Source organism: Talpa europaea, assembly GCF_964194135.1.
Source record: "Talpa europaea genome assembly, chromosome: 9".
Taxonomy (NCBI): Eukaryota; Metazoa; Chordata; class Mammalia; order Eulipotyphla; family Talpidae; genus Talpa; species Talpa europaea.
In genome coordinates this window covers 31,272,494-31,287,654 of record NC_140076.1, presented here as the reverse complement: position 1 = coordinate 31,287,654, position 15,161 = coordinate 31,272,494, and the positions used below count along the sequence as shown (strand labels likewise).

Sequence of the window (15,161 nt, the reverse complement as noted above, 5' to 3'; positions counted from 1 at the left end):
GGGGAACTGTGGTACCCTGGGTAGAACGAACACTCCTTTCCCCTAGTAATTAATAATTGTTTTTTATTATTACATGCTATGAAAAGATATGAAGATCATCTGTTTATAGCCCATCCTTCAAAAAACAGTCTACGAATCCAGTTTAAAACACACATCTTGATCTCTAAAAAGTTACCAGTGCAGTATGAACGCGACAAAGTTGTCAATTTCCCCTAAATTAGCCAGTCAAAATATTTTTTTCTCAAATCCAGATTCTCTTGTAAAAATTCTTTATATTTTATAAAAATAGATTTTTCTTGAAACCCATTTTCAGCAAAGAGACCACCTCTTTGGCAACAATGTTAATGTTATTAAATTGTTAATGTCATCAGGTAACCCCCTCGCCCCCATCCCCTAACAGAAGACTGTTTTAGTTCACATGATATAAAAGAAAAAAGGAAAAATAAAAAAATTTGCAAAAGTTTTTTTCATTTTTGCAATTTTTATTATTCCTCTTTAATTTGTGTGGGGTTTGTTTGTTTTTTTTTTTTTTAAACCAATCTGATTGGATCAACATTTTGAGAAAAAAAGAAAAAAATCTTTTTTTTTTCTTTCTTTGAATCCCATTACTTTGTAAAAATTGTTTTATTTTTATTATTTTTTTTTGTTTTTTGTTTTTCTTCTTCAAATGAGCGAATGGTCATCTTAAAAAGACCCACCTTCAAGGAAGGTAGTAAAGTTAGCTGGCTGGGTAAAAATCCCTGCACATCGCTATCTATGTATATTATATTCAACAACGACAGCTATGAAAGAACATTCAATGCATCAAAGATATTTTTTTTTGTTTTTTTTTCTTTTTTTCTAAGCATTATAAAATCCTTTCCTGGTACACCTCAGGATAATCCAATGTTTTAATACTTAGGCAACACTGGCTTATAAAGTCCATGGTTGAATATAAGCCTTGAAAAGTTTGTTTCTCTCTCTTGTGTGTGTGCGTGTGTATGTATGTATGTATGTATGTGTGTGTATGTGTCTGTGTGCGTGCGTTTTGTTCGTATATATTTATATATATATTTTAATAAGTAAAGATGGGAAATTCAGGACTTGTGGGCTTTGTTGGTTTTAAAAGAAACTTGTAACACTCGGTCTCCCAGGCGGTACCCGTTGAGACTGGCGATGGCCATAGCCGCCTCATCATAGTTGGTCATGGTCACAAAGCCGAATCCCTTGCACTTGTTGGTGTTGAAGTCTCGGATGACCTTGACATTGTTCACCGCGCCAAAGGGACCAAAGAGCTGCCAGAGGACACTCTCGTCAGAATCGGGGGACAGGTTGTAGACAAAGATGCACCAGCCTGTTCCTGTGTGACCAGGGATGTTCATTCCCACAAGGCTTGTCATGCCATCAATGGTGATTGGGGAGAACCTGGGGGGACAAGCAGAAGGGGGGACTGGTCCAGACATCAGTCTGACCACGGATAACACACAGATGCACAGACACAGACATGGGGCAGAGGGCTGAGTGAGTGTTTGCAGGAGAGTCTTCAGGGTTTAAAAACCAAAAAGCAAAACCTAACAACTGTGGCATTTCTTCTGATGGGAAAGACCGAAGTATCTAAGGCATGTCCATGCCAAGAGAAAGGCCTAGGTCAGTTCCTAGTTGCTCGAGAACAGCGTATGGTCAGAGTATCCCCTTCACCCTACCTCCCCACCCACAAGATAATAAGCTCTTTGGGGGAAGGATCTGTTTTATTTATTCTGTCATGCTATTTATTTAGTGGAACACATGTGGGAACCTCACAGAGTGACACATAGGAATCACTCAATAAATAAATTTATTGATTTAATAAGTGAAAAACATTGGTAGAAGTCAATGCTTGGAAAATTTTATTTTTTTAAGGAAGGTTAGGGGATGGCCTTATAAAAGTACTCAAGTCTACCATCTCTGTGGTCCCTCAATTAATGGTTGTCAAGCTCTCTTGGCATTATTGCAGACAGAGAAGCATGAGAATGATGAGGTATGTCTAGTTATCCATCAGGTGGGTGGCTCATATTTCATTTAGCATTTATTCAAAAGAGTTCCCAAAAGACCCAAGCAAAAATAAAATCAATTCCTGGTGCTATGTTATCTAGAATTCATTCCTAAGTGTCACAGGAAGAAGATTTCAAGTGGTTTGTGCATTTATGTATCGTGAATCACTACACATTAGGAAAGAGAAAACTGTTATTTGCCAGAATACTACTTTTGTATTAGATTTCAAAATCTCAGTTTTCTCGTAATCTTGAAAAGAGAAACAACTCTTTCAGATTCTATTTACTGTCTGATAAAATATATCCCTGTGGGATTCGTGATGGATGCATCAGAGGAAGCCACCGGGTTAACAGGGCCTGTAGCAGCATGGTATTTGTAAGATTTGTGCTTTATACTAAACTTATATAAGGATTTTTGATGCCCCCCACCCACTAGCTAGTGTCTTGCTCTTCATTTGGTTGTTTGCGTCCCACCCCTCCCTCCGCCCCCGAAGAGGGGGCTAGGAAGAGAGGAAGCAAAAACTGGGGAAGAGAATAAGTTAAAGTGTGATCCAGGGCTGTTTTTAAAATAAGTATACTTGGAGATTTGAAAGTCCTGTGAAAGAATCCTTCTGTATCTAACTAGAACTTAGATATTCAAATGGCCGCTAAAGAGATCTAAACATAAGTCAATACTTTATTTTTGGAACTGTTCTCTAAGTCAATCTGCCCTCTTGCTTATAAACAACAACAAGAAGAAACCAAAAACACATCACGGCATGGATTCTGAGAAAGACAAGTTCATGTCTATTTACTATTTGCATTATTTCTGAGGACCATCTTCTCAACCGTCTCACCTCTGACTGCGTGAAAAGACCCCTTTCAGTTTACAGGTAGAGCCAAGGCCAGGGCTAGCAAAAAGGTGTCACCTCTACCTGGTGATGTCTACCAGGGGGCACTGTGGTAGGAAGGATTCTGGCTACAAATCTGGGTTTCATCGGAAAAGAGAATGTGCTTATCAACTAGTGATGTTTCCTGTGGGTGGGGGACTGGAGAAGGTGGCAGGGGCTGCGTCTTTCTGGCCTCATCCACATGTAAGCATTTCTCTCTTCCCAATACTGTGCTCCCTCACTAAAATTAGAGAGGAGCAAAGGTATGGGAGAGAGCTGCAAAAGATGTAAAATGCGTGGGGACAGGCAGTGTGTTAGACACGAGGAGATAATTCACGGTTATCCTCACTGGTGCCTGGACTGAGATTCAGGAGGCTGGTGCTCTGATAGTGTGCAAGGTTTGCAGAGCTGGGGTACTTACCATGCATGGCCAAGTGATGAGAACTGCCTCGTACTGGGAGTAGGATGCGGACTATTAAAGACCACATCTCTTTCCCTTGACTGTAGGAAGGGGAATTAAAGTGTGCAGCTCTACTGAGCAGGATGATGAAGATGCTATGTCCCCAGCAGCTCAGTGGAGCTTATCAAAAGCACATATGGGAATCTCATGGACACAGTGATACCACGCACTTCACTTGCTGAGATTCAGTTTTCAGACTGAGTCTGGAACACCCTTGTGACTGCTTCAGAGAGCCCTGACAGCCTTCTCTATTTGAGCCCCTAACCCCACAAAAAGGCTTTAAATGAAAGAAACAGCAAGTTTAAAACATACATACACATACAACCAAGGGAGAATTTATAATAACTGTTAAAACCTGTAACAAAAGAAACCCCTGGTTGAGGTGCACACAGATACACTTCATTCTTAGGATGCACTCTGAAAGGCACATTGAGGTGGGCGTGGGAGTCAGAAGGTCATCCATGAATTTATTCATGCTTTGGCCAGGGCTGGTAGTCCAAAATCTAATTTTTCCACTGACCATCATAAGATTGTCAACCACGATTAGCAAAATGTTCTAATTTTGATTTGCTGGAATCTGCCCTCTTAACTGAATCTTGGCATTGCTAATGCAAAACAGTTGCTCTGCGCGTTTGCAAAATCAGCTGGCAAAGAGTAGAGCCTTCCCCCTTAGGGGAGCTGTTTAGAGGACCAGATTATCAAGGGCTTGGTAGCTGTGGCACCTGAACCATAGGAGAAGCCCACCTGCAAATAAAAGAAAAAGTGAAACACACAAACACACTTTGTGTGCCCTAAAAGAAATAAAACCAACTGAAGTCCGAAATTAAAATTAAGAATTTGACATGCTGGTGGAAGGAAAAGGAAGAATTAAAAAAAAAAGTAAAGTTAGTGAATAAAATAAAAAATTCTAGCCCCAGTCTGTGCCAACACGGACATCTGGCAATCTGTGGAGTTTTAATTACCTCTTTACGCCATAGGCCATATTAAGCAAATTGTCCAGCCTGCAAAGAGAAGGAGGGTCTCTGGGTTAATGCCTCACAGATGGCAAGATCGCTCAATGGAACTATTAATAAGAATGCTCCATTTTCAAAGAAGAAAAACTCAACAACTTCCCCCAGTGCTTAGGAGTCTATCCACTGGTGGTTTTCCTCATTCCTGCTTCCAACTACTAGCATTGTTCAGGTCAATGCTAGATTTTAAAGCAAGTGTCTAATGAATCTCCTTTCTTTCAAGGTCTGAATTAATCCTACTCCTCCCCCACCCCCAGACCATTGGTGTGAAGTTTATTTTATATTGTGTGTGAAATTGTTAAAAAGGGGAGACTTCTTAAGTGGTTCACCTTTTATTATAATTAAACTTGTGAAAAAAGGTCTCTGTTCCAGATTAACAATACACACACACATAGTATGCAGCAGAATGAATCTTTTAGCTTAGTTACATTAGCTACATCTTAAAACTTTTTTTTGGGGGGGGGGGTAAGGGGGAAGGGTTTGGGTTTTAAGATTTTTAAAAATTAGCTTACTATTTACAACCTGAACATACCTCCCAGCAAACCACTATTCTGTTATAATCTCCCTCACATTCAGTTCCTTTCTCGGGGACAGCCAGTCACACCATGGGGCAGTAGTAACCATAGTTTCCACCATTAAGAGCCTGCTGGAAAGGCTTTTTACATAAATACTGCATGTGCTCTCACACAAAATAAAAATTAGATGACTTGGACTCTTCATGCAATCATTAACCATTTGAAATTCACGGGGCACGGGAGGACACAAAGAGGCTGATTTTTCTCTTTACCGTGGCCAGATGGAAGGTCTTACTATTTCCCATGTGATGTTTGAAAAGGAGAAAAACCATTTCATGAAAGGGAAGTTGGGACATGGGTGGAATAAAATAATTATTTAGAATTATAGGTAGGTCAAGAGTATTATTTCTTGCACAATAGAGGCCAGTTAAGTTTGAACTGCCTTCATGGAAAAAAAACCCTGCATATCTGAAATGCCCAGGAGAAGGGATGGCCTCTATAGGATGGCCTAGAGAACCAGGAGCCTTCTGGGGGCTGGTACCTGAATGGAACATAAATAAGGTTTGGACAGAATCTTCCTCCTTATTGCCCCTGAGTCCGCTGACTTAACAAAGTTAACATAAAAGAGAGTAAATCCCACCACCTCCCCTCTCCCCACTGGAGTTACCTGAAGAAGAAAGAGGAGGACAGGCCAAACCACTCCCTTTGGCAATATTCTGTCTCGCCTCCTGGTCTAGTCTGTTGTTGGTTTTTTAAAATTTTATTGAAAATCACTGCTTTAGCCTTGGGTCTAAGCTGCTGAAGGTAGCCACTTATCTGGGACCAACTCTTGCTAAAACTAAACCTTCTTGCTAGGTTAGATGCAGAAATTTTGTTTAACGAAAGAATCTGAAGCTTAAGCACACAGTCACCATGGTTAGTTGAAAAGGGGCTTAGAAGAGCATCGATTCCAATCATCTCATTTATAGGAGTGGACCCTGAGGCTCGGGGGAGGCTTTGCACGGTGATTCCCGGCAGTGCAGGTCCTTACCCTCGGCCCATCCTCAGTGCATCTCCCTAGCCCTTGCCCAGCTCTGTACCCAGGGCTCCGTCCCTGTGGGCATGCCTACCTGAACCTCTGAGCCTGGTGGTGAAGAGGGCCGGGGTAGCGCCGGTTGGGAGACTGGTAGAGTTGTGAGAGCAGGGCCTGGCTGGACTTCTGGCTGGGGTTGTTGGCAAACTTCACAGTAATCGGTTCTGTAGCACCGCTGGGCTTCTGGCCATTCAGCCCTTTGATGGCTTCTTCTGCCTCGATCCTCTTATCAAAGCGGATAAATCCTACCCCTCTGGATACTCCTGGAGAAAGAGAACAAGCCTTCATAAAGCATGAAGAAATCAAACTGGAAGAGATGGGCTGGGCTCTGAGAACATACTGTGGGGTTCAGCCCACTTCTGAGGTCAGGGCTGGGTCTGGCTCCCCAAACCTCTCACCCCTCAGAACACACCTGCCTGTATTTCTACCAGCATGACTCTGGAGAGATGACTTCCACCCATGGTGCACAGGGATTGTGCACCTCTCTCCCTGCCAGCCCTCCATCTCCCTACTCAGTCTTATCACCCTTGAGTTGTTGTGACTGATCAACCATGTCCAGTTGCTAGTCCTTCCATAGATCCTCCATACCTAGCAACTAATAACCTACTTCAAAAGCAAACTGCGACACATCACACCCTTTAAAGACATCTTTTATACCTTTTATGTACCTTTTCAATTTTTTACCTTGGACTTGTTCCTCATTGCCCCACACCAAAGAATAACACAAAGCCCACAAACCCTCCCATAGCACCATACTGCACACAGACCAATGCATACTTCCTCACGTAACATTTCATGCCCTAATGATCTGGCCCTGTTGAGCCTCATTCCAGTCCTACTGAACTGCAAGATATTCCTTTAAATAAGCTGTGTTCTTCCTCAACTGTATGCTGTGGGATATGTCCTTTCTCCCTAGAGTGCTCTCTCTCTCTGACTTGCCAGATAACTGTGAGTCATCTTCCAAAACTCTATTCAAATATCGCCTCCTCGATGGAGCCTTCCCAACAATTCGCACCAGGCATGGCACGCCTTCTTTTGAGCTCTGAGTGCATCGGATAGCCCCGAGCAGCCCCTTGCAACCCCAGGCAGCTACTCATGACACTGGAGTCCTGTAAGGATGGGGACTATGCCTCTTTCATCCCTGGTCCCCGGTGTCTCTCTGCACAGTGTCGGGGGCAGAGTGGCAGTGAGTGAGGATTTGTTGCATGAGTCAAATGATAAACTTAGGGGGAGTTTTATGTTGGGATCAAATTGGGAGTAGGTGAAAACACTTGTCATTAAAATATAACTGGAGATGCCTTACATTTCTTACTGAGAGGTCAGGGTTGCCTCTCTTTATCATGGATGACGTACTCCGGTCCCAGATCCTGGGTTCATACTGCTGCACTGCTACGAGCTCAGTGGATGGATGGCAGAGCCTCCACTTTGGGTCTCTGTTTCCTCATGTGCGAAATGTGGCAGTTTGAGGTTCCCTCTAACACTACAATCTATCACTGGAACTGGTGTTATGCACACAGGTTCTTTTCACAGACCAAAGAAATGCTATTTGGTTGAAGGTTGAAAGAGATTTTGAAGGTCATACAGTCCCACTCTCAACCTGATGCCTGAATCCTCTTTACAACCCTGCCAAGTAGTTTAGCTGTTGTTGGAATAGTTCCCATGAGGGAGACCTCCTGCCTCCCAAGATGGCCCATTTTAAATCCGGGCAGTTGATTGATAAGAAATCTTTCTTATAAGTCATAAATCTGTCTGCCCATGACCCACAACCTCTGCCTTAGGTAACCATTACCCCTCTGCTCCTAAGGGTCACAGGGCACCGAGACAAAGAAAGAAATGACAAAGAAACACTTAACCTGTGACTTGATCAACCAGGATTCTCGAGGTGATGATACGGCCATATTGTGAGAAAAGCTGCTCCAGTTCCTTCTGGGTCATGGTTTTGGGAAGGCCGCTAACGTACAGGTTAGCATCCCTGATTGAGGCAGAGCTTGGACGGGCATAAGAGACCTAGGAAAAGGCAAGAGGAGCTAAATCCATTATAGGCAATCACCCTCTGAGTAGAGACTGAGTCAACAACCAAGATGACAGCACCACGTCTATCGTTCTAACTCATGGTGTCAGTGTAAATAACTCGGTCGTTCAACTTTTCAGCTACTCTTGTAATAGTAAGGAGAATCAGGAGAGCAGCAAGAGAGGAACAAAAGGAGAATTGACGAGAACTTAAAACAAATGCACAGATAAGGGTCTCTAAGTGCAGAACAAAATAGCTACTGTATGGCAGCTGTTAAATGCAGAACTACCCACGCATGGAGTTCTGAAGATTTACCTCCTGGATGTGGGTGTATAGATGATTTACTGTATCCAACACATAATAATCTTTGAATAAACCCAAGGGGGAAAAAAAAAAAAACAACCCCTGAAATTCTGCTCTGCACATTTCTCTCCTTGCCATCCGCCCCACCCCCATCCCTGTCTCCAACACATAAAAGCGATCAGGTTCTCTGCAAGATTTTTTATGTCCTATTCTTTGTGTTGTTCCAATCTGTTCCCACAAGGTCTGCTCTCGCTGAATGACAAAGTGCTCGTGAAATGGGGCTGAATCTGCTTGCGAAACTGGATATGTGACCTTGTCATAACATCTGCAAGAACCAGTTGCCTTCTAACTCTGAGGCGGAACAGATAAAACCACAATAAACAAAATGAGGGCACAGCGGAAAGAAGGGTGGGTGAGGGCAGTAGGGGAGAGAAGGGAGTCTCATCGATGGTTATAATAAGTTCGACTTTGTAAATTTGTCCTCCCAGATCTCTCAACTGTTTTTTTTTCCCCCAAAAAGCTAACACAGAAGTGTAAACAGATCTGAAATTCCATCTGCAAGAAGCCAAATCTGTAGCAGTACACATAAGCAAAGCAAACCCCAGCAGTCATTAATTTTAGACTTTCATTTACTTATTTATTTTTTAAGAAAACAACATCAGACATTTGAAATATAATTTACAGCTAGTCTAACAAAAGCACTTTCCTGCTAAAGCTATTTCTGGGGCGGTTATGGCTCAGAATAGAGGATGAAAACAGTCATTTCAGAGCACATCTGACAATGTTGGACAGGAAGGGACCTATATGCCTTAGCATTTTTCAGTTGGGAGTTTTATTTAATTTATATAACCGATTCACAAAACCCGCTAAGACAATAGGGATGAGAAAGTGAGTGTGTGAAAACAAATCATTCATGTTAAATCAAACCTTCAGCATGAAGAACTAAACCTCTAGCAGAGAAGTGGACTTTGGGCCGGAGAATAGCTCTGGCCATGGGTCTGGCCAAGAGACATAAAGGATCTGCTCAGATCCCCTCATCCATGGCTCTCACTTCCTTTCTGTGACAGAGATGCCAGGTCCCTTTATGGGTTCCACACCTAAAAATAGATGTTGACTCAACAGATAAAGTGAGGAGTGACTAATCTGCCTTACTGGCCTCCCCCTGTCAGTGGAGCAAGGCAGCCCACCTGCAGTGTCTACATCTTCTAAAGACACAAGGGCAGCCTCTGGAAGGCCCTTCTATCACATGGCTGATGGGTAGAGGATTTTTTACATGGAGGGTCACTGTGTGTGCATTTGGGGCTGAAGGATCAAGAACTTCATGTGACTGCCGGGACAGGATGCTAAGCTATACAAGGCTCTCCTACCCTTGTCCTTTAAGGAAAGGAAAAAGTCTTTTAGGTTATGATCTAGCAGAACTATTTTTGGGGCATGAGGAGGGATGGACAGGGAGTGGGAAATACAAACAGTGATATGTCTGTGGTAATGAGGGTCACCCTGTCTCATCCCTGCCAATTACTAATTTTTTTAAGATTTATTTATTTATGGATACAAGAACTGAGGTACAGGCCAGATGTGAGGGAGGGTGAGAGGATTCACCAGAGACAGAATGGGGAGCAGAACAGGCAGACAGACTGAAATACACTGCTGAGGGGAGCAGCAGGCGAGTCAGGAGAGGTCTGCTACACCATGTGGGTAGCTCCCTGCCTGGCCAGGGGATCAAACTCCTGCTGCAGGAGCTGAGGACAGCTTCATAGGTTCTTAACCCCTTGTGCCACCAGGGAGGCCCTACCGACTAATTACCTCTGTGTCTGTGCTTATTTGGAAATTTTCCCACATACTTCTCAGGTCCAAATCCTGCTCCTCTCCAAGAGTCAGCTCAAATGCCAGCTTCTCTAGACCGCTTTCCCGCATCTCACCTCCTCCTAAATACCCCCCTAGCAATGCTCTCCATAAACCGTACCCATGATACTTAACTCATTCTGATTCACCATTTCTCCATCTAGTCTGCTGAGGTCATGGGTTTGTGTGTGGGTATTGTGTCTTATTCATCTCTGTGGCTCTAGCTCCCAGCACAGATCCTGGTAACTGCAAGGTACTCAACACCCACTGAAAGAATGGATACACACTCACAGATCCCAGTGAGTGATGCTGGCATTCATGTCTCTTTTGGAATGCTGCAGCCTGGATTCTTCCATTTAGGGGGACCACTGAGAGTTAAGCATCCAGAATCACAGTTATGTTTCCCCACTAAGCTAAGAACTAGGGACAAGTTTCCCATTCTCCAGTATCTGCAGTTGGAAGGATTAGATTAGATTGTTCTAGCATTAGCTATCACTTAGAGGTCATCTCTTAGCAAATATTTCCTGCGGACCTACTATGAGCCAAGCACAGTGCTAGAAGCTGGGGATATAAAACAAGCAAGAGACCAAGAACAATGCAAAATTTCTTTCTGTAAAGCACTTCCACATTCAGTAGAGGAAATGACAACAGGAAGTACTCAAGAAATCAGTTAAATGGAAGAAAGGATGTGTACACATCAACCAATTATCGCAATGCCACAAGATGTATACTGGTTCAGGGCTGTGTATAGGTGTGACAGAACAGAGAAGGGAGAGACTAATCTGTGTAATTAAGGGATAGAAGGAGGCAGAACCAACATAAAACTAGGGGTGAGACAGTTTGTGACAGTGTGTGGAGGGGTCAGGGATGGTGCCTTGATGATGACCATCCTTTGTTGTGAGGACAGATGAGATGGTAAAGGTCAAGGGCTAGGCACAGTGCCTATCTGGCCCCCATAAACACATAATGGATAGCGATTATCTTGATTCTCATATTAGTCCTGGACAGCCAGAGCTGGGGTGCAGACAGGGACAGGGTGGGTCAGACTTGCTAGGATAACGTAGCTGGATTGGAAAGTCAATGAAATGAAATGAAAGCATTTCCCCCAAAGATGACTTTGACAAGAGGCAGAATCACAGTCAGGGAGAATTACCATGACCATCCCCCAAGAGACAGACCCCAGCCACGGAGCAGCAGCAAACCCCAAAGGTGAACAGCACCAGGATCATTTTCCATCAAGGATCATTTCCAGGATCATTTTCCTGCTTGAATTTAGAACCTGAAGTTTATTTGTTCTCTTACTCCCCTGTCCAGGAAACCTATAGAAGCAGGAGTCGGCAAAAATGACAGAAAAAGGATTTTCCCACATTCGATATCCAAATTCCCATCTCAGTATACAAACATTCCAAATTTCCTTACACATTTATTAAATCCTCACTGAGTGACTGACAATAGGTGTCTGGTCCTTTATTTGGCTGAAACTCTCCTAAAACATCACCAACTTTCAGAGAGTCAGGCAGTGCTGGCTTACTAGCCCCACTGAGCCAGTGGCCTAGAGCTGGGAGCTCCCAGTGCTGGAGGCAGCACCCTAGGGAACCCTGTGCCTCAGACTGGGTATGCGTCATTCATCCAGAATCTCTGAAGACAAGATTGGCATTTCTAGGCCAGCACTGATCCTACTCTGGAGCTCAGAGACAACGGGGGTGGGGGGACGTTGGGGGGGTAGGGAGGCTACTCCTCTCTGGCTCAAGGTGGCCTGAATGGCTGCTTCACAGAAGCAGATCCAGAAGATCTGCAGGCCTGCTAGCCCCTCCTCCATCCCCACCCCTGCCAGCTCATCATAGCCCACTGCGAGGGGGATGGTATGACACTGAGCTGAGCTTATAATCCCTGCCTGTGGGCCAGTGCCAGTACTCACTAGCTGTGTGAACCTGAGCAAGTAACTGAAGTTGGTAAGTCTCAGTTTCTTTACTAGCAAAAAAGGGGGACAATTCCCCCTTGACAGGTCATTGTACAAATTGAGGTTAACAAATTTAATGTGTCTATTACATGTCTAGAATTTAGCAGGTACTTAGTAAATATTATTGATGAGTACTCAGACTTTTGTGGGTCAGCTTGGGAATCTAGAGCCCACTGGTACACATCTTCCAAAGTCACCAGACAAGCAGGCATTTGGAACTCTACCAGCGAGCGCTGCTGGAGGCACCGTCCTCCCTCGCCAGCCCGGTGGGGTCTGGCCTACCTCTGGCCTCATCACTGCTGTGGATTTCCTTTAGCATGTGCCTACAGATCCCACTGCCACACTCACAAAGTACTTTCCATTTTCCAAAGTGACTCCACAATGTTGCTCCCAGTGATTCTCCCCAGGGTGGTGAAGGAGGCACTGTCGTGTCATAGATGGAGCAGTAGCACCCGGGCTGGGGGCAGCCCCTCCCAGCACCCACAGGTTCCTTCACCTGTTCAGGGCTTGGCCTGGATGGGATGGGAGGGACAGCATGGCCTGGGTCATCTGGCAACACCTCACTCCTTGTCTGATCGACCATGGTATAAACAGGAGAGGTTTGGGCAACATGGTAAAGCACGATCTTGGGTGAGATGAGGAGGGTAACATGACAAGAAAAGGCTTCCCTCTTCTCCTTGGAAGGGGGCTCCTTTGGAAAACAGTGGCATCAGAAGATGAGACTTTAGTCATCGCTCCCCTTCCTGGACACCTACCATGTGCCAGGCCCTGTGCTGGGTGCTGGGAGTGTTTCTGCTTCACAACCGATGGGTCTGAGAGGAGTAAGGCAACAAATAAGGAGTGTAAGGGGGAAGGCAGTTTCCTTCCTCATGGAAGGAGACCTCTGGAATAACTGTTTGGGCCTTTCCCTGCTGCCCTCACCCACTTCTCTCTGGGCAGCATGGCGTGACCTTTCTGAACAGGCCTCAATGAAAGGGGACGAGTGAGCCTCAGATGTGGCCGGCTTCCTCCCTGCTGGGGCCAGGCACCAGCTAGAAGTACTTTCTGTTCCAGTTTCTACATCCTACAGGAGCAGGCTCTGCCCTCCTATGGGAAGGCCTGGAGTCTAGAACATCCTTGAGAGGGAGTGTCAGTCTGTCAAATGGGGGGTGACTCTGTCCATGGAATCCATTCAGGCCTTAGTCAGTAGTAAAAGTGACCTTGGAGTCCATAGGCTTTTCTCTTATCTCTCAGTAGGTTTAGATCTTGGATGTGGAAAATGGGCATCCTGTGTTGAGCCCCTTGGAATGACAGTAAGGATCTCTATCGCTGATGGGATGTTTTCATGAGTTAGGCCTTTTGGTCACAAAACTGTGTCTCTGTGACCATAGTTCAGGGTAAGTGAAAAGAAAGGTGACAGGTGGCAATTGTGACCCAGCAGAAAGAGTATCCTTGAAACCTGCTTCCAAGACTCTTAATGCTGGAGTGACCACAAAACTTCATGAGAGGATCTAAGGCAGTGGCCACCCACCTCACACATTTCCAAGGACAAGAAGCTCGCTGCTCCCTGAGGCATCCTACCACGGCTGGCCACTAGTTACTGTTGAAGGGTCCTGCCTTCGATTGAGTTCAGACTTGCATCCCCCATCTTCTGTTTCTGTTCTAGCTCCACACATCAGGAGCATCCTTATCACCCCTATCCTGTGGATCTCAATAGGTGCTAGTCAGAGCATCAGGCAGCCAGCTGGACTTTGAGAGAAAACACTACAAGTTCTTGGTTACCTTATTTTAACTGAAATTGAGCAACTACCCTGGAATGGAAAGAAGGCAGAGGTTAAGAGCAGGGCTTCGGGTTGGAGAGATGAGGATTTAAAGGATGAGCCCTTACTAGCTGTGCATCCTTGGGATAAGTCAGTTAATCTTTCTGAGCAGCATCACTTCAATAACATAGAAGTTTTCTCACTGAGCTGTTCAAGGGTTAAACAAACTAGTGACTCCAAGGGACAATGCCTAGTGTATAGTAAAAACTCAATAAATAGCAGCTTTGACATGATCACTATGTCATCAGGCCTTATGCTAGACACGGGAGGTGCAGAGATGAACGCAACAGTCCCTGACATGTAGGACTGTCAGTCTAGCAGAGGAAACACACGCAGAGACTGATCATTTCAGAAGATCGGCTGCAGATTTCCCCCAATCTGTTATAACACCCTCTTCTCTGAGTACAAACTCCCCAGAGCATACAGATCCCTGGGGGACATTCACTCCAAAGAGACCAGGAGAACAGCAGCAGGAAATAAGACATTGGTGCTACCAGGGCCTTCTAGGAGCAAACCCTCTCAGGGGCCTCCGATCCTCCTCCAGGAAGAGGAACAGGAGATGGAAGTCAGCTGATGCCTGCGATCAACAGCTTTGATTGTGAGACAGAGTTACTGCTCTGTCTGTGGCTACAGCCTTGCCCACCATAGGCAGAACATGTCTCTATGATGCAGCCCCACCCTTCACACTCTCCCCAGCACCACTTGATACATGATACTGTTTTATTACGGGTAAAACCAGATGGTAACACCTAATGAGTGCTCCCTGTTTAAAACCCTCAAGTTTCCCAGCACCTTGTGATGCAAGTTCAAATCTCTTACCTGAGCATTCAGGACCCTCTGGACTCTGGCCCAGCCTCTCATCTCCTGCTAACCCCTCCATGCACCCTGTGCCTCAGTTCAAACAAAAAAGTCAGTTTTCTGAATATGCACTGAGGGTTTCTACTTCCATGTCTTTGTTTTTGCAATCTGTGCACCACCCCAGCAAAATGAAATTCTGCCCATCCTTCCAGCCCCTCCCTGAACATAGCCTCCTCCATGAGGCCCAAGCATAAGTCACTGCTCTCTCCTCCAGTTCTATAGATGGTACATATATCAGTGGCAGCAGCCGCCACACCCTGCCGCCCATCACAGCCATCTGTGCTAATTCCTTATCTGCCTGAGTAGTCTGAATATTCTGGTGGTCTCAGCAGACCCTCTGTGGCATCTAGTCTCAAAGCCTAGGGCAGGAGCTCCCTAAATGCTCTCTGAATTGAAACGAAAAGTTTAACATTGCATCACAGTATGCAATGGTTTTTAGCTCCAAGAGCTAAC

The 15,161-nt window shown here is 44.9% G+C and overlaps 1 protein-coding gene across 6 annotated transcripts in view; it reads right to left on the bottom strand.

Moving 5' to 3' along the window:
- Positions 1–1,076: 1,076 nt before the first annotated feature.
- The window catches only part of ELAVL4 (ELAV like RNA binding protein 4), a gene marked incomplete at both ends in the record, with an annotated part of 89,686 nt that continues 75,601 nt past the window's right edge, over positions 1,077–15,161 (bottom strand). For 2 of the 6 annotated variants that reach the window (XM_084242052.1, XM_084242050.1), the window contains 4 exons: positions 1,077–1,446; positions 4,301–4,339; positions 5,973–6,198; positions 7,789–7,942. In XM_084242052.1, coding sequence (XP_084098178.1) covers positions 1,077–1,446; positions 4,301–4,339; positions 5,973–6,198; positions 7,789–7,942 — 789 coding nt within the window. The remainder of the gene's footprint in view (positions 1,447–4,300; positions 4,340–5,972; positions 6,199–7,788; positions 7,943–15,161) is intronic. The other 4 variants (XM_084242053.1, XM_084242051.1, XM_084242054.1 and 1 more) reach the window with 3 other exon arrangements.